Source organism: Chelmon rostratus, chromosome 10 (assembly GCF_017976325.1).
Source record: "Chelmon rostratus isolate fCheRos1 chromosome 10, fCheRos1.pri, whole genome shotgun sequence".
NCBI classification, from domain to species: domain Eukaryota; kingdom Metazoa; phylum Chordata; class Actinopteri; order Chaetodontiformes; family Chaetodontidae; genus Chelmon; species Chelmon rostratus.
Window position 1 is genome coordinate 17,273,037 of NC_055667.1, and position 27,290 is coordinate 17,300,326.

At 41.1% G+C, this 27,290-nt stretch overlaps 2 protein-coding genes across 2 annotated transcripts in view; one reads left to right on the top strand and one right to left on the bottom strand.

The window, feature by feature from the left end:
• Nucleotides 1-452: 452 nt before the first annotated feature.
• Nucleotides 453-22,403, bottom strand: slc9a8 (solute carrier family 9 member 8). The gene is made up of 17 exons (XM_041945220.1): nucleotides 22,274-22,403; nucleotides 20,305-20,487; nucleotides 19,929-20,110; nucleotides 18,509-18,589; nucleotides 16,671-16,729; nucleotides 10,797-10,880; nucleotides 9,959-10,060; nucleotides 9,682-9,716; nucleotides 7,915-8,058; nucleotides 5,839-5,980; nucleotides 5,630-5,735; nucleotides 5,430-5,546; nucleotides 5,263-5,345; nucleotides 5,040-5,151; nucleotides 4,237-4,457; nucleotides 3,345-3,491; nucleotides 453-1,777 (listed from the first exon to the last, which is right to left on the bottom strand). Exons 1-17 carry the CDS (start codon nucleotides 22,327-22,329, stop codon nucleotides 1,664-1,666), a joined length of 1,968 nt encoding a protein of 655 aa, XP_041801154.1. The 5' UTR covers nucleotides 22,330-22,403; the 3' UTR covers nucleotides 453-1,663.
• Nucleotides 21,830-27,290, top strand: part of b4galt5 (UDP-Gal:betaGlcNAc beta 1,4- galactosyltransferase, polypeptide 5) — a 50,418-nt gene continuing 44,957 nt past the window's right edge. The window contains exon 1 of the mRNA XM_041945221.1: nucleotides 21,830-22,510. Coding sequence (XP_041801155.1) covers nucleotides 22,405-22,510 — 106 coding nt within the window. The 5' untranslated portion in view covers nucleotides 21,830-22,404. The remainder of the gene's footprint in view (nucleotides 22,511-27,290) is intronic.

Genomic DNA, 27,290 nt, shown 5'->3' on the forward strand with positions numbered 1-27,290 from the left:
TGGATATTAAAGATACACGAGGTGTTAGGATAGACTGAAGGCATCAAGTTTTTTGTTGGCTTACTTACTCATATGAGACTTTCCTATTTTTCCCTGGTAATTAACTTGTTGCATAAGAAGTGTGTTAAGAAATCTCACAAGTTCAATTAAAAAAACGGTGCATGTATTCCACAGAATACCTGCAGTGTATCATTAGAGGGGAGCATTTCATTATTTTCTCTCTATACTTAAGTGCTTTGTTCATTTTTTGTTTGGCAGACTTCCATATGCATTAATTTAAAGTACCCACACATTTATAAAAAAAAAGTAGATTTACCACTAGTACTCTTTTAAATTAGCAAAAGGGTTATTTTTTGGTTTCAAGTTCACCTTGAATTCCTCTAAAAACTCCTTTTATGCTGACATTGCATTTTAAAGGCTCTTCTCCCATTAAAGTATCACTTAATACAACATACAGGCCATCAACAGGTTTTATTATAGGTTTTTTTCTATAATTCTGCAGTGCTCATAGAACATGTATAAAAGCTTTTATCCCACAAACAGCACATAAACATTTGATAAACAGGCTACTAAAAGAAAAAAACAAACAAAAAAAAAACCAAAAACATAAATATTCACAAGACCTCATTCCCGGTTACCCACACATTCATTGGTGCCCATCTTTAGAAATGTGAAAGTGAAAATCACAAAATCAAGTTCTACATTACACACAACACTGTAGAAAGAGAGTGAAAATGATCAGACATGTTCATTCAGGGAAATCAAACTGGAACCATACTTGGAAATGAAATGGAAATTTCCAAAGTTCTGGAACATAATTATCCTCCTGTAAGGTTTTACTGTTTTTAAAATGATTAGTTTTACCCAACACATTCCACTAGTTTTACTTCTCCTGAATTTCTCTTTGTTGCCTTGTTGCTGGAAGGGTTAGTGGTAGCTCATGTGTCACCTCTGGCATTTTATCTTCATCACATATGTATGAATATATATGTGTTAACTCAGAATCATTAATGCATACAAATGTGGAGACCCAGAGGGAATTAAATATAGTTCAACATTCAAAGCAGCCACCTGTGGCTTATTACAAATCCCACTTTAATTATTGAGCCTTTAGCGACATTATGTGCTAACCTTCCCCTGACACAAAGTAAAACTTGCAGCAGAGCTTAAAGCCAGCGCCACACAGCCATGAACAATACAAAAGTGAAAGTTCAAAGGTGCTCTAGTATTGCTTCACATAGAAAAATCCCTCTCGCTTCCCTGCCGTCATCTCTTCTGACCTAAACCTTTATAAAAGAAACAACTGGGAAAAGGTTCTCCGGATCAACAAAGTGTCTTTAGCAAGTAACAATATGGCATTTGTATGAGGAACATCATTCTCACAGATTATATTTTTGCCTCAGTGTTACAATTTTCAAATCCAGTTTCACTGGGACTTTCACACATTCCAGCCCACTTTGTGCACTAAAAATGCACTGTGGGCACTGACTGAGACTCTTCTGTCACATACAGTTGGAGGCAGGTGAATGAACGAGAAGTGCGTGCGACTGACACTGAAAAGAGTGCTTGTCTTCACAGACACACATCACACACACACTCCCTCAGCCCAGGACACACAATGTCCATTCATTGTTTTCGTATGAACTGGAACTGTTTGTTCAGTTTACAGAAGTTCCGCTTCATCCTCGTCGTCCTCAGAGCCGGAGGGCCCCTGGCGAACTTCTTCGTACCACTTGTTGGTCAGGGTCTTCATCTGGATTCGGCCATGTAACAGGTCCTGTCAGGCACACGGTAATCACACAGCGGCACATCAGCACACATGCAAGAATGAAAGAACATATAGTAATATTGTAGACACAATAACACAAAACCTAATTTGGTGAATACCTTAATGTTCTGTTTTTGTTAATATTGTGAAAGGTTTAGATTTAGATAAAATATCTTGTTGAGGTGTTTTTTTTGGCTGAGTTCAAAATTTCTCCCCTGCACTGTTTATGACTTCTCCACCAGCAATTCAGGCAGAAAACAACCATAAATCATAATTACAAAAGCTGCTACACAAGAAAGTGACTTTAAACTAACTACTACATGGCAGCATACAGTGTGTACCCTTCAGCAGAGGTTTGACAATCACAATTTCACAGGGGACTGTTTGGAGGCAGCGACAACAACTGAACAGAGGCGGCTAATGATATTTGCTAAATAACAAAATATGGCGAATATTTACTTAGCCTGCAGCAAATTAGCTTCTAGGTTGCATTTTCTGTCAATGCAATGGTTCAGTGCAATGGGATATTTACTAAGGCTGCAACTCCAATTCCAAAAAGGTGAGATGTTGTGCAAATCATAAATAAAAAAAGAATTGCAGAATTTGCAAAACAAACTGTGTTTACCGATTTACCGGTTTTTACGCTGTGTTCCTGAGCCCGTGTAGTAAAATCCTTTATACAATCACATGTTCACAAAGTAGTGAACCTCGCTCCATCTTTGCTTGTGAATGACTGAGCCTTGCAACGATACTCTTTTCAGCTTTATTAGCGGTGCTATTCTTAAATGAAAATAGTTCTAACAAACGAGATCGGGACATATTCTGCACTATTTGGTCAGTGGATATGTTTTACAGTGAAGGATGGTTCACACAGAAACAGTCAGACTGAGCAGAAAAGGGCTGCAGGTGATTGACCTGACGCGCCAAATGGTTTCTTAAATAGAACCATCTGGGATGTCGTCCACGAAAATGGTTTGGAAAAGGGCAGAAACTTTTAAAAAACAAGTGACTGGTGACAGGATGAACCATCTGTTCGCTAACTTCAACCAATCAGATCAATGAACTATATGATGTATATGTAAAGCCTTCAGTGCCGTTCTTTACTTTTCTCTCCAATTCTGTTAAAATGATGCTATAGCAGCATCTACACTAACCTCTTTAGGAGCTGCCATCATTTTTGAATTTCAGTCGCTGTTGTCGCATGTAAACCACACCCATAGCTGCCAGCAGTTCCTCAGGGTATGCCAATTGGTCCAAAATGAATTGAATTTCTCCATTGTGAAATCAATAAAGTCTTATCTAATCTAAAACACAGTGGTTCGGCCAGAACTCATAAATTGATCCCTGACAAGTTGGATTCTTGGCTCACATGATCTCATGAAACCAGCTGCCTCACAAAGAAAGCAGGTGACAGGCTCTTGCTGTGATTTGTCACCAGCACACCTCCCTTACTGGACGTCAAACACAAGGACTGAGAGCAAACCAGTCGGAATAGACAGCAATGAAATATGTTTAAGGGATCATGAGCAATATCATGTGGCCCCCCCGAAGACTTCTGTCTCTCTTTCTCACTTACCTCTTGGGTGAGCCTGCGAGTGAAAAAGGGGTTAAGGTATTTAGCATCAAGCCACATAAAGCCCTTCAGATCTTGTCTTTGGTAGATTTGAGCCTCGTACTCCTCCTCAGTCAGTTCTGATAGGTGCTCTGACTCAATGGTATTACCCTGGAGAGAAAAGAACAGGTAAGAGAGGCGATGTCAGACAGATAGAAAGAAATGAAAGGAGAGTGGCCAACAAATGAAGCAGAGGTGAGAGACATGGGAGAGTGGAAGGTGAGGTGAGGGTGGTGGAGTGGAGATCACACGCAGAAGGACCAGAGATGAGGGAGAAAGAGCAGAGGGAACAAAGAGAGGGAATTACATCAAACAGGGCCTGAGAGCCTTAAGGGTGAAAATGGAGGGTTGATAGATCTAGTTGCTGGCGCCCCGGGGTGTAACTCTAAGCTTTAGAAGACATCAAACATGCAAATACTGCATGCAAGTCATGCAATCACAGCGCCACACGCCACCAGTGACCTCAACAGTAGCACGTACTTCAAAAGAAAGGCCCATTATCTAGAGTTAGAGCTAATGGAGTCAACTGAAATATTCAACACGATAGCTTGTATTCTGGTGTGTCTGGGAAATTGTGTTAATGCCAGCTGTTTGGGTTTATTTGTGCTTGTCCAAGTTTTGCTGTTTGGAAGTGTGCATCTCAGTGATGAGAGTGGCTTTCTCCCCGCTGATTCGGGTACTTCACACAAACCACAATGAACCCTTTGATGCTTTTCCCTCTGAAGAGGACAGTAAAAGCCTGATGGCAGATGAGAGGATGGCACAGCTAGTATCAATGCAGCCAATAAACTGTGTGTGTGTGTGTGTGTGTGTGTGTGTACAGATTGAAGTGAAATCTAAGTGCTTCATCCATTACCATTTTCTCTGTCTTGCTGAGATTAATGTCTTTCTTGTTCTTGCGCCGTGACTGGCTTTCCTCAATGTCCATGATGCGAATTAGTGGCATGGTCCCGCCCCCCAGGAAGAGGATGGTGAAGAGTACGATTATGATAGTGGTGGTGCCGATTAGCTGCCGCTTCTCAATGGGCTCCAGGCCCAGATGAAGGCTCAATGCGTAGGGGATAGCACCCCGCAAACCTACCAGGCAGAGAAAAAGATGAATGAACGGGACTGTGAAATGGCTATTCGAGAACACAACGTATCAATCCTCAGAGACAAATGCCATGTAAATACTATTATATCTATTTATTTCTAATAATTATATATTATTGAAACTGAAACCTGAACACTGGTGAACTTGATATGTTTTAATTGTTTTATTTGGCAGGAAATAATGATGATTTTGTAGATTGTGCCGGTTATTTTCTGTATTATCATTAATGGCTTTGTCAATAAAATGTCACATAATAATGATTTTTTTTTTTTACCAGAGCGATTCAAGTACCTTATTTATCTGACCAGCTGTCCCAATCCCAAAGTTTGGACATCATATGTCATAGAAAAGCAACAATTTTTTTTGAGAATGTTTGAAAATGTTGCTTGAAAAATTATACAAACAATCAACTGATAATAGTTTCAGATTAACTTTCTGTCAATGGTCTTATTTGCACCCAGAGACATGCACACCATGTTAGTGCGATGATCACAGCTTCAACGCTTACAAAGAGCTGACTGCCTTACATTCCCGTAACACATTAAAGGCTCACTGTATCATCTTACCACTGAACCACATGATGAACATCATTTTGGGTGTGATTTTGTGGTCTCTGAAGAAGTTCAGCAGGAACGATAGAGGGAAAATGTTTACTGCTCGGCCGAGAAGAACCAGGACCTGCAGAGAGAGAGAACAACAGCTGAAAATCAAGGGAGTGAACAGAGAGAACGATAATTGAAATGGACATAAACATTCAGATGACATTTTAAAAAATGCACAAGCACTTACAATGCACCAGATGACAAAGGATATTTCAAAATTGTGAGGGAAGCTGAAGATGGAGAGACCAAGGAAGGCAAACACACATGTCTCTGAAGAGAAAATTTGAAAAATAGTGTTAACAACTTGTAACTTGTAAACGGGGAATTGTGCAGGAAAAGGGTGAATTTACTGACCACACATGAAGGCCACTGTCCGCAGGGTCTGCTGCATGAGGATCTGGGTGACAGGAGACAAGTTGTGATGGGTGTAGTGAGACATCGCAATTCCCGCAAACAGGATGGACATTATTCCTGTAGGCGGAGAGAAAGATTTGCTTTAAAAAAAGACCTATAAAAAATGAAAAATTAACGTGGCTGTGTATGCGTGCACCCACCAGACAGCTTGATGCCTTCAGCCAGGCCATAGGGAAGGTACGCAAAGATTATCATCATACCAAACTCCAGTGAAGGAGTCTTCCTCAGATCGAAGTGTTTTAGAAACTAATTGGTCAGTTAGGGAATTTAAATATGATGAAACATGCACGCACACACACACACACACACACACACACACATTAAATTTCTCTCAAACACAATGGGATACAAGGGCCGAGATGAGTCCAGTGAGTGTTCCCAGGGCAGCAGAACCGAAAAACATTTTGAGGAAATAACTCAGCGCCTGTAAAAAGGTCTCCCAGCCTGTAACCATGGAGTTGTCTGAACGGGAAAAGAACCCCTCCGCTGTGCTGAAAGACAGAAGAAAAAAAGGGGAAAATGATAAATGAAGCCACAATAGTACCTTAAAACATTGTGTTGTAATATCTCTACCTGACACTAGGAGGTAGAAAAACTCCACCACTGAGTCCTTCAAACTCAGGAGTTTGTCTGTGAGTGTGTGTGTGTGTGTGTGTGTGTGTGTGCATTTGAGTGTATGCAGAGTTTGTAATCCTGCGATCAAAATCAGGTTTGCCAAACAGAGGTTGGCTGTATTGCATCACTCCAGTGACTCAAAAGAAATATAATCAAATGTACATTTTACTAGATCTTGAAGGTTATAATAAACTATAATGACACATTAATGCTCAAGCATTTACTCTAGCACATCTGTGATATATTACTTAGCCAATAAAGCTGTCAGAAGTGAGTTACCAAATTCTCCCACTTAATTAATTTGTTGGATTTCATCTTTGATGATTTATCGTTATGTTTCCATCCCCTCAAAAAACTAAATAAATAGCATTTTGGATATTTTAGAGTTATTAATGTAGTAGGAAAACAGACTTTATTGTGCAATTTAAATCCTTTTTCATAATAACAGTTGTCCAGACAAACAACCAGACAACACAGTGTAATTAATAATCTGATTTTAATACTCATTAACAAGCTACCAAGCAAAGGCATTAGCTGTGTGGCTGTTATAAACAACTGGGCCAAACTGTAACTGTAGCTTTCTAAGAAAGCCAGTCTGTGAGGTGCTAACAACAAGCAAACTGCCAGGGCTGTTCAGCCTATCTATTATTCATGCGTTCATTTACTCCATGGGGCCATGCAGACACTTGAGATCACTTTGCACATTTAGTTGGTTGTGAGTAGAAGAGATAAGGCAGCAATGAAGTGCAGAGTACGGACAGCAGATAGGGTGAGAGAAATGTGTTTAAACAAGGGAATCCTGTCAACTGTCTGCTTCTATCAAACTTGCTTGTCAAGATTTTGTTGATGTGTTGGTGCATGTGGCCACCCGTCTGTTGATACAAGACAATGATGAAAAGTTCTCAGGGAGTGATACTCTTAGGAAACTCTCCCCTGCGTCTATAGAAAGTTTCGCAACACTTGTACAGAAACATACGTGCGTCAAAGGAACTATTTTTGTCCTTATTATGGAAAGCTAAGTTTCATGTATGACACTGGCACTACAAAAACATTCCAACAACAATCCTCATCTGTGAATGCCATGAATGCCATCCATTTTCATCAGGTTACAATTTTGGACTTCACATTTAGAAGACTCTGCTAAAAATGTACCCACATCCTCTGCATTTGAAACAATGGGTTTGCCACAAAGGGCATGTCTCAGGAGATAAAAAATGGGTCCCTGGCTGTATTCTCCTCCTCACTTCCTGTCCCAGTGCAATTTGCAAAAGGTGGAGGTTCCAAGGTTGCAAGATGCCTGACTACACCCCAGCTGACGTTTACAATGCTGAGCAAACCCTGAAGAGTATATACACAAGGTTCTCACAGCAGCAGGTGATACAATACATAAAACCATGGCCATATGTTTTCATTCTATTGGCTACAAGTAATTCTTAGACACAGGGAAGTTTTGAGCTACAGGAAAGTAAAGTGAATTGTAAATACTATGGTTGTTTAATCCTATAGAGCTAACAAATGAAAGAAAGTGTATTTGTGCCTCACAGATGCCTCTTTGCCTTCGACAATGTGACAGAGACATTACAGTCAGAGTGTGCATGTACCTATGACTTTGAGAGCGTGTTTCTGTGTGTGCAACATTTCTGCAGTAGTGCTACTGTATGTCTGAGCCTTTAATAACATCTGTTAGCTTGTGCATGTCGTTCTTAGGGGTGCTGTTGATGAAAAGCTGCGCAAACATCACGGTGAATACACGTGTCCCGTGTGTGTCCTGCAGGGTGAACAAACAGTGCGGGAGTGGACAGAGACTTACTTTGTGAGGACAATGGAGACTGCATCGTTGAGGATGCTCTCACCAAACACAAGCATGTTGAGGACCGGGTCCACATTGAGGGCGTTGAAGATGGCGATGGTAGCTACAGGGTCCACAGCTGAGATCAGTGAGCCAAAGGCAAAGCTACAGCAAGAAAGTGAAAATTGTAGCAGTTAATCGGATATCATGAGACACTTTTACAGGCATACTCAAGAGGAATTTAAAAACACCCACACACATGAAAGGGACACAGCCAAAAACTGTTTCCTTTGTGGTTATACGTGTTCGCAGAGTGGCAGACAGGAAATGTGTCATAAACAAGGAAGAACATGCTTTTGTTAAGGTGACACAATCCTATAAATTGTTATTTTAATATATAATATGTCATGATTTTTGGAGAATGCATAAATCCTGTCCCAAAACATTAGCGCGCTTATGGTAGCGAAATTAACTTTGAATTCACTGGAAACGGCTCTGGCTTCCTGCTTCTTGCAGCTCCCTCGAAACTTACAATTGTGAGTTCTGAGGTGATAAAACTGCAGAACGCCCTTTTATTGCGACCAGCTCAAGGCGCACCTGTGCAATAATCATGCTGTTTATTCAGCATCATGATGGGTCACAGATGCCAGGTGGATGGATTGTCTGGGCAAAGGAGAAGTGCTCACTAGCACGGATTTGAACAAACCTGTAGAGCTGCAGGAATCAGTCGATTAATCGATTAGTCGATCAAAAGATGCCCAACCATTTTGACAATCACAATTTCAGTCGTGTTTTAAGCAAAAATGTCAAACATTTGCTGGTTCCAGCTACTTAAATGTGATGAGCATTATTCACAATTTTTTAACATGTTATAGAGTAAAGATTAATAGAAAATGAAAATAATGGCTAGGTGCAGCCCTACAAATCTGTTCTCAAAATGTGAGAAAATAAGTTTTTTGTGTGCATAGAATGAGTCTTAGATCTTTGACTTCAACTCATGAAAAATGGGAGCAAAAACAAAAGTGTTGTGTTTAAGTTTAGTAGCTTTTTCACGGCTTCTACATACTGTATGTGTTTGTGGCATGCACAAAATTTGGTAAAGTTCAGATTAAACAATTGTAGATGGGGGAGTGCTTAAAAGACTACTTTTTGAAAAGAAAAAAAAACAATAAAATGGCAGAACTTCAGTGTGGGCAGAAATATGCGGATAGATATATTACATGGTCAAGCAAAAAAGATTAAATAGCGATGTTTTTGGACTTTCCTAACCAAACTCTAATCAGCTCTTTTTTTGGCTCATGTTCTAAGTTCTCCCCCAAATGCCATTATTAAAATCTGCTAAGCTGTTTCTGAAATATCCTGCAGACAGACAGACAAATGGAACTGAAAACACAATCACACTCGTGCAGACTGCACCAGTAAGGACACACACTTTATGCACAGTAACCACCGCTAAAAAAAAAAACACACAGCTGTGGAGAAGCACACTGCCTCTGTGTCAGTCATCTCTGACAGCAAGATTTTTACTGTTTTACTGATTATTGTCTGGAACTGGCTAATAGCTAAACTCTCGGTGGGCTTGGTTCTTTCCAAAGCTAGACTGAAGGTTTCAGTGGGGGACACTGCTATATATTACATATAAACACGACTATATGTAATACTACTGCAAATACAAACATCCAATTTCACATTTTGGACAGAAATTGATTTTTTTTTGTGTGTGAAAAGTCTACAAGCACAAAGGTTAAATCGCTGGAGCTTTAGTTAGAATGGAACACGAAAACTCACCTATCAGTCATAGTCATCTTATAGATCACATCAGCCTGAAAAAACAAACACACCAAAAAAAATAAATAAATAATGTACATGCCAAGACAGAGACACATTGTTAAGAGTCGTAACTATGAAGTCTGATCGTGTCAACATTCCTAGAGCAAGAAAGATTCTTAACAATGAAGAGATAAACGTTATTTACACTACACACATGCTCTCTGTAAATGGGTTTGCACTCTGAACAGGCCCTGGCAGCACCAGCGTTGTTAACAGATACTTCTACAATCCTCACCTGCCCGAGGAAATAGATACCTCCGCCAACTATGAAGGCAGAGATAGCTGTGCCGATCACAGCAAAGAGCGTAATGGAGCCGATGTTCTGGAAGAAGTTACCCTGAACATACATGGACATACACAGCTTTAGTATTCATGGGTTCAGCAGCATGACATTTTAAGTTACGCAGCGTTACATAACATGTATCTGGCATTAGGATGAAAAGTAGGGCACAGTACAGGTAGAGAGAAAACGGTCATAATTTCACTGTGAGCGATGGAGCAGAATGTATCTGAACAAGCCCGTTGCTCTTTCTGCCCTCTGAGATGTCAGCAACTTGTTGAAGAAGAAACATCAAGATGGCCATCAAGATAATGAAAACTAAATAATAAAATGTGTTATTGCATTTGCAAATTAATTTTAAATGTCAGTTGACAATAGTGCATATAAATTATAGCAGAGATTAAAACTTTTAAAGAGCAGAGCTGCTGACTTGTTCTGAGCTGCTTGGGTCCTTGTTAATTTTTTGTCTTAATTTATTGTAAACTGCATTGTGCTGTATTTTTTTTTTTACAACAAAGGTACTTTTACTTAATAGCAAATTTTACTTATCTTTTGGTAACTATAATTGTGGCCAGGATTCTTGCTCTGCACATCTGGATAATGTTTTTTTTAATTGCCAGCCAAATATTGTCTGTCTCTATAGATTGTCACAGAAAACAATATATAATGTTATTTTTAAATATGCATATTCTGGTTTGTTTTAAGTGCATCACATTCATAATATGCCAAGCCTTATTTTTGTGACGGTCATTTTAATGTGTAAATTCACCTTAATGCACACACTCTACCGTACCTTATGTAAAGAGTATCCAGATTCAAAGATGATGGGTGGCAGGAGCAAAAGGAAGAACATGTTGGGTCGGAACATTTCCTCCTCCTTTCAGAGAGAGACAGAGGGACAAAATCACATACAGCCCACAGTAAAAAAGCAACAGTAGTCAGGTACCAGTGATTGGCCTGGAGCTTTGCATGCTGGATAATAGTAACACACTCCAGCAGAAAAGTACAATGAACAGGAAACACTTTCAATTGATCAAAATTTTTGAATGAGCCTACAATGGTCTCTAATTCAAACACAATCATCCTAAACTAACCAGCACATGAGGAAATTACGTCTGCGTCAACGAATGATAAAACATGTGCTTGTGGTTATTACACAATCCTGAGCATGTATTCCCTGTATTCATCTGACCACTGACTGTCGGTTCAGTGATGATCAGCTGACTTAATACTGAGTCACTGAAGAGGGGAAAGGGTGTTGTTAGCAACAGCCCTTACACAAACATACGCAAAGACTAGGGATGCAGCAATACTGATACCAGCTATCGGTCCAATACTGACTCAGATAGCTGGATCGGGTATCTGTGAGAGTTTTACATCTACAAATAACAATTCATTTATAAGCAAGCCTGACAGGCCTTAAACAAGAAAGAATGATCCCAGTCTCCTCCACACAGTGTGGAATACTGTTTATCAAATAAACGCTGGTATCGGATCAGTACGGGCCGATACCCAAAGGCCAGGGATCATCTGCAATGCACACACACACATCAGGTGCTCATCAGGGGGAATTCCTGCCTGCCAGCTAGTTCATGCATGTCACTCATTCTCTCTCTGCACGTACGTGCATGTGCACGCACACTCACACTCACACACTCACACACACGATCCCTGTGACCTTAGCTCTCTGATTATTTCAGCAATATAATGAAATCATTGTTGCTTCTCAGCTAAACGGGCCAGCCTCCCAGATCAGGCGTAGGCATCATGTGCCCGTGCATTACGCTCTGGCTGCCAATGTGTCTATGCATGATGCACCATGTGTTCTTGTATAAACCTGTGTGTGTTCCGTACATACTCTTTGTTAGTAATGTAAATGTCAATATAGGGTTTGCATTACTTCCAGGGAGTTCCAGGGAAGATCTATTTCTAGACTGTGGTTGACATTGTAGTTGTGTTTATCAGAAAGGTGGAAGAGGGCAAGCCCATATTTACTCCATCCACTCAACAATCTCTGTCATTGTATAATGGGAGCCAGTTTTGACAGCTTGCAGAGACTGATTCAACCTCAACCACCCCCCAAGCAGATGGACTAGAAGACAATTACTTCCATAATTGATGGACATTTCCTGAAAATTATCTATGTATTTCTGTAAAAACTGCAAAGATATGAGTTGCTATATACTAACAATGAATGACTGCAGAGAGCTGAGCCAGATTACAGCATAATTTACTTCCCTCTGACAAGCACAGTGTTATTCTACGAGTATATATCATTTTACATACAACGGCAAAATCTGAATACACAGTGTATCTGGTGATATGAATTGTTCATAAATGATATTGGTGGTAATATATCAAAAACATGATGGCACGACTGGCTTTATAATCTTCTGAATTTATTTTCTATTTGTTCCCACCTGACCAATTATTCAGAGCTAAGACCCAAAGGAGCATGAGGTGACTGGGGAATGAGATGAGACCACATCACAGCACACTGTTTGATTAAGAACGGCACACCGGCTGGTAACTATGGTTCGAATGATAAATTTGTCTACACCAACCGACACTATTCTGGCTTTAAACTCTTAGAAATAGGTCAGGCAAAGAGGACAGCCTATACAAGATATATGCTGGAATAAAAGGCTATGCTCCTGCTTACTTTGTCTTATTATGCATTCAAATTTCAGGAAAAGTAGGCCAACAGGGAATGCTTCCAGGTTACCACCTCTTCTTGACATTTATCCCTGGCAGAACTCTACCATTCACGGCAGGTGAAATGTCGAGAATGAATATTAACGTGTGAGCCAGAAGAAGGTATACCATGCACGCACCACAATCAGACATCTACAGCTGTAATTCTGCATGTATTTATGCATGCACATGTTCATTTCCACGAATAAGAATGTCTACTGCTCTGACAGAGCAAGCACGAAGGGACTTTGCATATGCATACAGTACCAACACAGATTTAAATAAGCAGATATCAGTGAGGGAGTACTTTGAAGTATTTGTTGATTCACATTCAAGATTCAAGATTCAAGAGTCTTTATTTTCATTGCGCATGTCAATGAAATTTTCATTGCAACCCCCATGTTAGGAACAGATAGTACGAAAGATAAGAAGATTAGAAAGAATAAAATTAAGATAACTACAATAAAATAAAATAAACCAGCATGCAACAAAAATATTCGTAAAAGCAATTAAAAATATACCAGAATGAAGGCAACTAAGGCAATAAAATATACTAAACAATAAAATGTGGAAGTGAAATGTGCAACAGAATAAAATATACAAGCAGAATAAAATATACGCAGTGAAATGTACCGACAGAATAAAATATACCAGTGGAAATAAAATATACCAGTGGATAATGTGCCAATATACTAAAATGTATAGTCTAGGTATAGTAAGTATATGTGTGTACCTAAAAGTTAAGTAACCTAAAAAGTTAAGTAAGTAGTAAGTTAAGTAATTTGTTGATTTCTGTAGGGCTGCAATCAGGGGTTACAATTCCGAATCTTTATTTTCCCACATTCTCAATCCTCAAACATTGTCTCCAAATTGGTTGTTGTGTCATCAAACCCAAAACTCCAAAAGATACCGTATTAAATCACAACCACGAAAAACTAGGAAAAGCAGCAAATTACTTTTGAGACGTTGAAATCAGCAAATGCTTGGCATTTTTTGCTTGACAATCATATAACAAAATTGTTGCTGACTTATTTGCTGTTGATCAATGTGCAATGTTTTTTCAGCCGATACCAATAAGTATCACCTACCAATCACCTGCTTCTCATAGCCGATAACAATAAGATAGCTGATAATTTCACATTTTTGTATTCTAAAAAGAAGTTGTGGTTTATGCACACCTGGTTTCTTGTGTTAAAACATGTAGACTTTCTCCCTGCTCTCTGAACCCTTGCAGAAATTGTAAAAATGTCCACACAGGCAGCGACATGTTTGGCTCTCTAGCCTACACTGCGTGAGAAGAAAAAAAACGTGCGGCTTAACTGTGTCAATGTGACACCGGCCCCGTGTGAACGCGGAAAAGATACTTCCTTTCTCTCAGCAACTACAGTTTGGCGTCATGAACGTGACAACAGCATGCAGCGCTTGTTCGTCTTCTCCTCCTCTTTTTATATCGCCGGATCACAAACCAACTTAAAAGGTGCACACCGCCACCCGTGTATCAAAGTGTGTAGATGCTGCACTTATTAAGGCAATGTAAGCAATTCGGCTTCTATTATTGTCTGAAAATGTATCAGCCCGGCATATATCATGCATCCCTATTAATCGATTGAGTATCTGACTGACCTCAGCCTGAAACCATGCAGAAAAACGGGTTAAGAGCTTTCAGAAACACTGATATTGATGGACAGCAGAGAAATATGTTGTAAGAGAAGGAGAGATGAAATGGATAAAACCAGAGAGCAGTGCATGGGTATTCTCCAGGGAAGTGCTGAGACAGAATTTGAACTAAATGAGAAAAGATGAATGCCAAAGATGAAGGGAGCACAGTTAAAAGAGGGTTGAGAGATAACAGAAAAATATGAGCGGGAGCGATGGAGAGAGCTTCGTTCGGAGTACAGCCTCCCTAGAGGCTCGGCTTTGACACACAGTGACATCACCACATGGGAAAAAGGCCCCTGAAACCACAATTAAAACTGCTCTCCCTGTGTCGCTCTCTCTCAGCGGCGTGGGAGAGATCTATTAAAAATATGTGCTGCCCTTTGGGGCTTAAAACACACCACTGCAGCCACTGAGGAAAAATGGTGAGCCCAGATAATACAGTACAGAAACAGAGCGAAAACTAAATTATTATCTGGAGTACAGTGGAGATGCAAACATATTCACCTATGTATCTCTCTGTGCTTTGTCTGAGAGACAAAATTGCTGCTAGTGTGTTACCTCTTACCAGCATACTATTTCTTCTTCAATCTGTGTCAGAGCACAAGGGAGAGATGGGCAGATGAGTGAACAGGAAAGGCAGTGAACAGTACCAGGAAAGCACATAAGGGAACAGCTCTTCATATGCTGGACTGCCGTAAGATGACTGGAGAGGCTTGTAGCAAACGGTAAAGAAAGCAGATTGTGGGTGAAAGGCGAGGGCAAAGCCGGTGATGACAACATGCTGCCGGCTGAGGGGTTTGTGCAGCCTTGGTGGTTTATCGGGCAGTCCCAGAGGCTTGCTAGATTAGTTTAGTGGGCCAGCTTTAGAAACATGCTAGTTGGAGGCGATGACGCCAGCCTTAAAGGTAGCTACATGCATGAGGATGTGTGCCAGTTGAAACCTGCTAAATGAGCTTGCGATAGCAAAAAAAAACCAAAACACATACGCCTTCCACTGACAGTGAGGGTAAAAGATGGATGTAAGTAAGTGCACTGTATGCATAGCTTCAAAAGAGTTGCAGTTGAAAAAAAATGATGTTGACAGAATCACAGATTTGCCACTGGCTATGTTACTCACTGAACAGGTTACATGGTGCATCTTGCTTTTAGGTGCTCTCTCAAAAACAAATAGGTCAGACATAATGGATTTGCATCATGGCCTGGGTCTTTTGAAGTCTTCAGCGACCTATAAAGCACTTAGCATATTCATTCTCCTGCAAAGAGTCTGCTACATAGCACAGTGCAACTTTGTTACACTCTAGTAAAGAGTTAATAAGTCAAATAAGTCATTAGTCCACTGCCGATACTATATATGGACAGGTGAGCAGGTCTACTTGCTCTAAACTAAACGCAAACAGAGATAACAGTGTGGAGATTCACAGGGGTAAGGGGTGTAAAGGGGCTCTGGGGGCTCTGGTTACTAGTGCCAATGACTCAGCTACACCCTGGGGCCCCCAAGCTAAAAAACAATGCGCCCCAGTGTGCAAGAAACATTGACACAACCTGTCCTCTTTTCCTCCCCCCCGCTCCCCACTCTGTCTACCTCTCTTGTTCATTCGTTCTCTCACTCACTGGCAGAGAAAAAGGAATGTTAATTAAAGGCTGTGAGAACCAGGAGAAAAAAAGGAGGGCTCATAGGGACACAAAGGGAAAGATAGCAGGCAAAGAATGTGTGTCCCACTATGAATAGGTAACAGAGTGGAGATCGAGAGATGAGATTTGTGACAAAAACAGTGGCCAGGAAATGAATGACCGAGCAAAAAGGCAGGCACAGAAAGAGGGATGAAAAACTACAGCACAAGGACGACAGATGTTTATTGGATTGGGATGGGTGGGGGATTCCCAGAGAATTTGCTGTGGGATAAATTGCATCACATAAGAACTTGGAAAAGTGGTTTTATACTCTAAGCTTGGTACAGTATGTTTTCAATAAGCCAATGCTTTGGCAAGGCTTATGTTTGTCCCTGCCCGCTAAATTACAGTTAATATGAAGAATGCAGTGGGTGTACCTCTTTTGTTTATAGTTTTTATGCAACTTTGTCCTGTAATTCAAGGAGTTACACTGAATCAGACGCAATATCCACACAGAACAAACCTGCACAAAAAAAAAAAAGGTTCCCGCACTGTGTACTGTACGTGGTTGTTTTGCTTCAGGCTAAACAAATCTAACCAAACTAAGCACCATTAATTTTGAACTGTGAACAAGAATTGTGGCCAGTGCAATCTGGACACAGTGAGTTGTGCAGCAGGGTGTGAAGAAGGAATCCAACTATACCTTCCAGTTGGCCAGTTCCTGGAACTCAATGATCTTAATGAAGCCTCCCATTAGAATGCCTGGAAAGAGGGAGCACATGAGAAAAACACAACCACTGTTCAAATATTTTACTACTTCATATTAAAAAAATTTCAATACAACCAGAGGACAGACGGAGTGGAAACATGAGGCTCAGTGCTATTTTAGTGGTTAAAACATGTAAACACTTTCAGTATAGTACCCTTGACACCCAGCCCTAACCCATACCTATGTGTACATACACACTTTATCTGTTTTGCATTTCCACTGAAGCTGACAGTACTTTTAGATGTTGGTGGGATTGTTGCTGGGCCTCCGAGGCTTTGCCAGTAGTTGGGAAACAACAGAGAAGACTTTTCTCGGTGTGGAGAACCCGCAGCATTCATTAACTGATACACTCCAACCTATACCGTACATAATTGCAACCGTTTCCTCTGCTCCGCTCACAATCAGCATCGCATTTCTGCCACTCGTCCTCACTCTCCCACACCCTCACTATGCACACACAGCACTGAGCAACTCTTAGAACAACAGGAACAAAAGGGAGGACATCGAATTTTTCGTATTCTTTCTTCTCAATATGTGGTTGTATTATAACAAAGGGACGAGCTTTGTTTGAGAAAAGACTGCAGGCAGCAAGACAAAAGCCTACTGGAAAAAAAAAAATCATACATTAGAGCTCAGATGAAGAAATGACTCTGGTTGCGCCTCTCTGGCCAATCAACTGCAGTGTTTCTAGCTCCACCTTTAAGTACCAGATCAGTGTGCTAAATTCCTCAACAGAGGAATAACCATAAAACTGGACAGAACAGATTGGTTCTACTGGCAAAATCCACAACTTTTCAAAACAGAAAGTTGTAAATAACCAACTGAAATGAGCTGAGCTAAACTGGACTGGACTGGACTGAACTGGACTTCTTGGTGGAACTGTCGCTTTAGTTTTGATTTGAGATAGTCCCTTTGGGCCATCAGCTCTTTTCTTACACAGCATAGCTGAACATTAATTAAAAGGGTGAGGAAAACACAAAGACAAAAGACAGAAAGGACAGAGAAAAAGAGATAAGATGGAAAGAGAAATCAAGTATAGGCATCAAAGCATCGTATAGGACCCTGATATACGGGCCGATGGAAAAAGATTGTAAAGAGGAAGACACATAATGAGTAGATGAGAGAGAGGAAGTGATGAGGAAGGAAAAGCAGTCCTTCCTGATTTGTAAGCAGAGCGTTATCTCCCCTCAGCAGAGTGCCCTGCTCCAAACACTAAAGGAGCGCCGTCTCAAATGTAGTATGCAGGACATGCGAAAGGACAAGGTCTTCAGGGTCAAGACAGATGTGTGTCACTGAGTTTGAGTGAGTTTAAATGCACAAACATGTAAAGAGTGAGACAATGGAAAGCATTAAAGGAAGCAAAATGAAACTGAAGTGACCTCACACAAGTAGCAAAATGTATCTTTTCGCAACAAATCACTACCTAAATCTTAGATTTTGTAATTTCACAGAAGTTTACTGTTCTGGACCTGCTCATTAGTTTACTGATGGACACACAGAAACGGGCAATAATGTTAGCACATTACTTTGACACACGTTAATAGAGGAAACACATGGGAGCGAGGCCGGAATAAAGATGTAAATCATAAGAACAGGCATCAATTTTTTGTGCCTGCTCTAAAAAAAAAAAAAAAAAAAAAGCAAAAGTGGAATGTGCTGGTAGAAGGCTCTTAAATACAGTACAAAAGAGTCCCAGATCATGCAATACAGTACAAGAGTTTCCTAGTCCCAGTCTGTGCAACATGGCAACATGTGATATAAGAAGAACTCACCAAGGGACACGACAGCCACGCTCTCTGGAAGAAAATGCAGCTTGAACTTGATAAGCAGGTGCACCAATATGATGCAGATACCTGGGGTGAGTGAGGAGAGCAAAGACCACTGAATGAATATTCAGGACAAATAAATCCATCTCCCGATCATTCATGTCACAAAAATAACGCCCACATCATATAGTGTTAAGATCTTTTCTCTGGCCGCTGCCCTCCACATGACCGGCTGTACACTGGACAGGGATGTCTATAAAAAACAAATCTAGCTCAAACTTTAGACTCATTGGATTCTAAATGGATACTAATGGATACATCACATTCATCTGACTATAACAATATGTTATGCAAATTAGTTCAAATACACTTGCTTGACATAATTATGACTACAAAGCAGTTGCCTGACATTTAATATTTTAGTTCTGACTGAGACTTTACAATAAAAGATAATTGCCCCTAATCAAAACAGAAATTAGCTTGTGACAGTACCATAGGACAAATACCATTTATGTCAGTTTGCTGAATCAGTCTGTATGAATATTAGCATAATTATGATGAGAAACCCCAGGGCCACAATGAAGTAAAATAAATAACAATTCATACATACAGTAAAAATGCAGTGCAGAAAATGAGATAATTGTGAGACACAGTGTATGCAACGCTAGAGCCAACAGAGGTCGGTTCAACAAAGCTGTAGTGTTCTGTCATAAGGGATATGTTACACCCCTAATTAAAGGACACACACTTCTTGAGAGAAATAACACAACTTTAATATGTTTTTTGGGAAGAGCCTGAAAGTGGTTTTGAGACTACTCTGAGGTGGTCTGTCAGTTATTGCCTATACCATCTCAGTCAAACCACTGATGAGACAGTATTAACTTTAGATGACAAATGACTATGAATCTGCGTGATATGCTTCTCGTAACCAATCGAATGTTTGTTAAACTGAAATAATGGGTTCGAGACAAAATAACATTTGTATGTTTGGACAAAGTGAATTAGTCTAATTGGTGACCTTATGCATGATTTATGCAATTTTCCTGGTCTAAACCCTTACAGTGGTAAACATGTGACTAAACCTTCAGTGAACTAAAGTGCATAATGGGCACTTTGTGTCTGAAGAAGCACTTCATGACTACCACATCCTTTCCTTTATCTACTTCCTCCATCCTAAATCACCAGCTACACAACTGATTTAATGAAACACTAAAGCGGCAGTACATTTGCCCTCCATTAAAAGCTGTATGAGGACTTTTTGTACAGTTGTGTGAACCACAATAATCATATTTCCTGTAATGGATTAATTTCCTTCTCCATTCCCATCCTGTATACTCAGTAGGACACAAAACTCCTCTTGGAAAACAAGAAAATAAGACTGAGTAAGACAGATATTCAGCAATGCATCAACTGAGATACCACCAACCAATAACCAGCAGACTGAAGAATATGGTCAACCCGCTGGACTGCTCTTCTTCTTGGGCCTTGACCCCTGTCTGCACAGGCAGAATGGGCTTTGGGGTCGGGGGTGCTGGGGTCGTCGGCTTGACAGCAGGTGTTGTAGATTGGAGGGTCTCGTTGCTGTAGTTATCAGTGTCATTGGACTTGCTGCAAGGACACAGTCAGGGGAAAAAGCATGTTAGTGTAAAGCATATAATCACACTAACAGCTGGACTACAAAACACTGGAAACCTGTTAAAATACATAAACGTTATGAATGAAGCTATTGCTAGCTAGTTAGCTACACTAGGCTACGTTACTCAAAAAAGAGAGGAATGAAATCAATATTTGTTGGCTCAAACCTGATAGACGGTCCGTCCTTCTGTTTCCCTTCATCGTTTGACTCGAGTCCATCTTCGATTTCATGTTTTATTAATGTTGGCTGGTTTTCAGATGGAGTATGCTTTTGGTTCACATCCACTCCGTCATCCTTCTCACGCAGGTCCAACGACTTTTTCCTCTCAGCTCGCTCTGGCACGCACGGACTTATGAATAACAGGAAAAAGGACAGCAACAAAACTTGATGGGCAAAGCCTCTCATTGTCAAACGAATGACTTTAACCCCAAAAACAACGTTTTGTCATAAAAACGACTAGAAGTTCCATGTCGACAGCTCCATGTATCTGTTGACATCACGACTCCTCTTCCTGGTAAAGGCTTTGCCGGGAATTGTAGTCTTTACGTTGTGAGGATAGCATGACAGAATAGCAAATAAATAAGCGGACGCAGTTTGATGCAACTGATGACATATTATGTATTTATTTGCTTCATCAAAGTGTTTAAGATTCCACGTTCAATGGTATAAAGTCGTTGTCGATTGAGCACGGTAATTCTTGTGTACTCAATTTCCCATGAGCTTATGAAGTGGTGTAGCGTCAGCCGTCCTCCTGCTGTTTCGTGGATATTGTAGTTTTTATTGTAGCCTGCGCTTTCTGCAAATTAACTGCAGATGTAGGAAACACTTAAAACAGATGCAGCCTTGCATTTATTATACTGTAAGTTCCCAAAATTGTATACTTATATTCGACGGCTAGTTTTCAGCTTTCATACTGTGTATCTTACAACGTACACCATACACTCTACCGCACAGGGTTGTACGACGAAATGTAAGCTGTAACCCCTTTATGTTACACGCAAAACAAAAATTATATGAACGGGTGATTAATAAGTAAAAAAAATAGACTATTTAGTTCTGCGTTGTCTTGATCACACTGCTTCACGAATGTCACACACAATATCATAATCAGCTTTATTTACCAAGTGTGAGAACACACACAAGGAATTTAACCCTGTTTTTTATAAGTTACTCTCAATGGACTTGTACAACAGAACAATTTACAGGTAGATAGAAAAAGACATACGGCTGAAAAACAGGGACAGCAAAGCTGAGCAAAGACAGGTCAAAATAAGCATAGAACCATTATGCTGGTAAGAGATGTGTGTATATAAATATACGCGCGCGCACACACACACTCACACACAGTCTAAAATAGCAGTCCCATAATAAATCCTTCATATAAATCCAATAAAAATTAGGTTTAATGTTATTGTGATAGTGTTTTCATTTTTATTGAAATTCGTTTAGAGTTGATGATTTATCTTTATTACCATTAGGCTGTAGCTGATTTCCAACCAGTCTAATGTCTTGTAAATGGGCTGGACAAAATATTTGAAACACCCATCAGCCTACCAGACTTACACATGGATGCAAACGCGAGAATACAACAAGATAAAATAACACTAGTTCAGTCGGTGCTTTGATTAGTCTTACATTAGAACCTGTGTGATATGAATCCTGTTAAGCTAAATAGCTAGCTTATGATCATGCCATATGCCAGAACGTGGTGACGACGTCGCCCGACGGTTGCCAAAGTGGTCGCGCTGCAACGAATTTCTTGATTCCCGGCAGCACCGAGCGCGCGGACTGTTTGTTGGGTACTGTTGACGCCCACTTTAGGTATTGCTCATTTTGCGGAGGGGCTGCCCCATTCATAGGCGCTAGAAGGCAGGCAGGCAAAGCTCAGAAGCGGCCGAGCACCATCCGCGACGCGTAGTGTGAGCCAAATGATGGTCTCCCACTGAAAATAACAGGCCAGGTTAAACTGCGCTATCACCGTCAGCCGCTTCGACGTCGGACATAGCCTCTCAGCTAACGCCGAAACAGTCCTCTCAGGAATGGGATTTGAATGTTTTGATTGAATACTAGAGGACCTCTCCTGTGCTCGCCCCGCCGCGGAAACAGACTGACTTCCTAGTCTCTTGGATCCTCACCGCTGCCGCAGACCGGCCACCCTCCTCGGCTCATTGAACCCGGACCGCTCTGGCATCTGGACGCATCGGAACCGGTCCGCCGTCGTTGTAGACACATAAACGTGCCTGTGTGTGCTTTTGCTGCCTGTATAATGCCGACACATTTGCGATTCCGGAGAAGGTCATTCCTTGGGCTTTTATTCCTTTTTTCACTGTCCACCTCCGCATTGTATTTCATCTACTCCGCCCCCGGAATCGGTAAGTGAAATCACACCGATGATTTTATTTAAAATACTCCTACGTTGAGATGAAGTGAGATTGTTCGCATGGGCTGTTAGGTCATGTGTGACAGATCTGCTTGCCATTTGGGAGAGCGAATAGACGAGCGCGGGGGCCATGCGCCTCTGCCGAGCCCTGATCCCCCCCCACAATCGATGATGAGACTCAGCTGGATGCTGGAACTCAATCCTATAATATCCATGTACCTGACCATGATAATAACAGTGCTACTGATGAGCATCATGGCTACTGTAATCATGCTGATGTTAGTAGGCCTAACAGCTATGATTATACTGCTTACACTGACTGGCGCCAGGGGCAAAATATGGTATTTTGGTATTTTGGCCAGGAGTTTGGGCTCTTTGTTGGCATTCATGGCACAGTCGAAGTTGACCCATGTGTAGTTCATGATTCTCACCCCGTCTGACTGTTGTTTTTTTTTTTTAGTGGGGCTAAAGGTTAGGTTTGAGTCATGGAATCATAGGCCTGAAATTTTGTGAAGTCAGCCAGAGCGTTGAGATCACTGTGTAACAAATCCTTCCTGACATCATTAGCTGCCTGTAAGTCACATGCAGTTGTGTGATATCGCATATCCTGAATCCCCCTATCATTAATTCATTTCTGTGTCTCATCATGCCCTCCCTCTCCTTTTTTGTCACTCTCTGCTGGATGTGTGTGCAGACTCTTGTGTCACTTCAGTCCTCTTCATTATCAGTGGTCTCACCCCTTTCATGGAAGCCTTGTCATTCCGGCCATGGTCCAGGTATCCTATCAGCCACATTGGGCCAAGCATGATTGATGTTTTCGTCCTACCCTTTTGACGTGTTTGATGTCCAAATGCCATTCACTTTATTGCAGCTAAACAGACGGAGCTTATCTTGATGCTTTGCACTCATTGTAAAATTGTCATTTTCACATGGCTCTGTCCTTGACTCTGTGCCAACAAGATCTGTAATAACTTTCCACTGAGTGGGTGTAAGAACACTAATGACTGTGGAAATGAGCAGTATTAAAATGGGTGCTTATGTTCTTCTATATTGAGGAAACACAGGGTGCAGATATTGACCATTTCTTATTTCCTGCTTTAGCCACCATTGGTTGGATATCCTATTCTGCGTGCTGAACAGGCATGATTGGTGATGTTGGGCTTCCTTAAAACATCATTATACAGTATCTTCTCCAGTTAAAAAAATCTACCCCAAGAGGCATGAATAATCTATCTTAGCCCAATACAACGACAGACCACTGATGTAGTTTACAGCAAAAAGTCTGAAAAACCTTTTTATTATTGCGGCCTATAGTCGATTGCTAAGGGCTTTCCACTGCCCAAAATGAGAGCCTGTCATTGTCTGCGTGGGGAGTGACTGTGTGAGTGAAATAGTGTTTATGTCATACAAGTGTAGCCTTTCTAAAACATCAAAGAGAGAGCTGCTCCATCTTACTCATCAAAATGGGTATTGATCCATTCACGCTTTTTACCTGCTGTGGACAACTTAATCAATAATTGAATCAATTCTCATATGGAGGACACATTACTGACAGGAATAGCCTGCGTAAGTCCCAATAACAAAGAGTAATGATGCCTCTAAATGTGAATCTAATAAACAAATAAATCAGCCAAGATAAAAATAATGCTTCATTCACTTGTTCACAATTTTTTCCAGCTCCGGTGCTGATGATGTATGGTAACTGACTGAGAGAGCGGCCATGTCCACCCCTCCTGGGTGTTGACTGTTGTGCGGATGTACTGGCCACGTGCTTTACTGGGGGTTAGTTCAGGAAAGGAACAAGAACCAGCAGCACCAGTCCATTAATTATAGATGGTAACCAGGAGCTAGGCGGCTTCTGCTGCTGTTACTAAAAGCTACAGTTTAGTCTTTTACACTTGGGGTGCCTGGTGGAGCTCACGAAGCAGGCCCGAGCAGGAAAATCAACCGGGGGTTGGGGAGATTGTGCTTTGAAGGAGTTATTTCAATTTTGTTTTTTTATTTGACATAAGGTGTTATGATGCACTCCTCCACTGGTCGTGATATTGATGCATGCTCATTAGTTGGGGTTTTAGCAGCTGTGGTCAGAGATGCACCAGCGAGCCGCGGTTTGTTAGAGATAAACAGCAGCAAGTGCTGCCTGTTAACAAAAACATTTGAAACCACAGCACAGCATTAGCATTTGATCAAACCATCCCCATCTTTAGAGACGAATCTCCTCTCAGACGTCTCAGTGCTGTGGTGGACCCATTCAATGGAGAAAATGGTTCCATGACACAGAGAAGTCTGAGAGATACACGAGCACATGTTGTATTCTGCTGTGCACGTTTCAAAGTATTGAGTGTTGTGTTGTGACTCCAGTAGTCAGCTTCTGTTTTCATCTGACAAACTGGAGCCTTGCTGGGGCATCTTCCACACGGTCATAGCCTGAGCTAATGTCCACAGTACATCAATATTACTTCCAGTAATATAACTTTAACTACCTTGCTGTATTTCTGAAATACTGCCCTATCCCTTTAAGAGCAGGTGAAGGCAGAGGTAGTTGTCAGAGTGGGCCTCAGAGACGCCTGTTCACATCATTTCCCCACAGCTACATTCCCAGAAATAATCCTAAGAATAATCACTCTATCTTTTCTTATTGTGTTATTATCTTTTAGTATACAGTGTGAGTTTATTTAGGGAACAACAAAATCCTCCCATCTGGACTCCTATCGCATTAAAATAGAGAATCCTGGCGACAAGCGTGCCCTGTATATCATTGTATGATGGCAGCCACACTTTGAAGGTGAAAAGACTTGCTGAAAGGGACCGTATAGGAGGGGACACTACAAAGAATTAGCAGAATAATTCAGAAAAAAAAGAAGGATGGAAAAAGGGCAAGAGATGGAGGAGGAGGGGAAATGGAGAGGGGAAGGATGAGAGAGATGAGCTGAGCTCCTTTCCTTCTGCCGGTTTGCACATCGGGGAACCCATCCAGAACACCTGAGCAGGGCTTCCTATGATACCCAGGTGGCTACAGTGCAGAATGCCCCAATTTCACGGCTTAGTCCATTTCTCTCTCTCTCCCTCACCCCCCGTCTTCCTCTGTCTCTCTCTCATTTTCTCTGTCTCCATGTACTCGTATGCACTGACACCCCACGCTCTATGTTGCCCCCGAGCATGGCTGCTGACTGATGCAGGCTGGAAATGCAGGGCACAGCTGGGCCTGATTGCAGCAGTTTATTTAATTAAAACATGAGAGGATCCCACTGGAGCGAGAGCTAGGGAAGACACAGGCTCTATTTATAGGTTTGAACACAGATGCACACACACACACACACACACACACACACACACACACACACACACACACACACACACACACACACACACACACCTCTACATCCTGGGAGAGCAAAGAAGACAGGTGCTTCCTTTGTCTTTAGAGACCAGGCTCACCCTCTCATGTAAATGGCTGTTTTTGTGTGCATGCATGTGTGTGTGTAAGGCTTGCGTATATATGTCTGTACAACATAATATATTTTAGCATGTGCTAGATTTACTAATAGGTGTGGCCTGCTGACAGCCAGTACTGTATCTCAACAGTGTATTTCAGGTGAAGCAATGCAGGCACACAGCTTGCAAGAAATGAAGAGATCCACCAGGGTACCAGATAATAACATGCATATTTTGTCAAACAGTATGAAGGTGACTTAGACAGAGTTACCACTTTGATTCGATAAGCAACAATAACACATTTGCTAAGAACAATGAAACCTTTTTAGTGTTTGCGCATTTGGCTTTGAAACAACCTGTACTTCTGTAGCTCCAATTAAGGTTATTGACAGCTAACCATGTCTCATCTTGTTGTCAGGCTTTCCTCAGAACTGTACTGAGGGTGTAGACTGCCAGTTGGTACATGCTGTATTTCGTAATCAAACCTGCTCTGATCTTGCCCTTACAACCAGGAAATAATTGTAGATTTGCAGCTGTCATGTTTTCAAGCTGGTCATCTTTATCAGCACGTATTATAACTAATCATAAATAAACTCTTTGCTGCCATTGTAAATATAGAATGATAAGCCCGGAGCAAGGTCTGTCAGTGTAATAACAGGCGTGGAGAGGATGGTAAACTAATAAACTAATATCACAAAGTATGAAACTGCTGACAAATGTATTATTTACTTCAGTAATGAATAAGATTGTTTACTGAGGTAATGCATAAGCATCCCTAGAGGAGAAACCCATGTGAACTAAAGTGTCCCTACTCTGCTTTTACAGCTTGCTGTAACAACAATTGTCTCCGCTGTCAGTTAAACATCTTTTGCTTAAAACTGTGAAATATGCCTCGTAGTAAACTTTAAAAGACAAACAAGCGCGACTGATGTGGGACAAATCATTTATCGCAGTACACTTGATACAACCTGTTGCAAGACGTTATCAGCTCTGGCACCACTTTAGCGATACATGAGCTTGAGATAACGATGCACAGTTGTATCCTTCCTTCACTAAAGGCATTTTATCTTTGAACCTTTTCTCCTTTCTGGCACTTCAGTCCACCTGCAGTTAATGGTTCATTGACTTTTTAAGTGATGTCACGTGTGTTGATAGTTTCTATGTGTGTCTGATTGTATATTCTGGTACACACTCTTTCACCACAAAGGTCTATGAAACTCTCAAGGCAGTGTGTGACTGCTGATGTAGTGTATTGTTCCATTGTATTGAGATGTTTTGTAGTTGACTTTCTTGCAATGTGACAAGTTGCAGAGTCTGCCTGCACACATCGTTGTTCA

Bases quoted from the DNA above. Each gene is read 5' to 3' on its own strand.
- slc9a8 (XM_041945220.1), bottom strand. From the start codon at position 22,329: ATGCCAGAGCGGTCCGGGTTCAATGAGCCGAGGAGGGTGGCCGGTCTG. The intron at 10,061-10,796 runs GTACGGTAGAGT...ATGTATGTTCAG, and splicing joins CTGGATACTCTTTACATAAG to GGTAACTTCTTCCAGAACAT. The intron at 5,981-7,914 runs GTAAGTCTCTGT...TCTGTCTTTCAG, and splicing joins GTCTCCATTGTCCTCACAAA to CACAGCGGAGGGGTTCTTTT.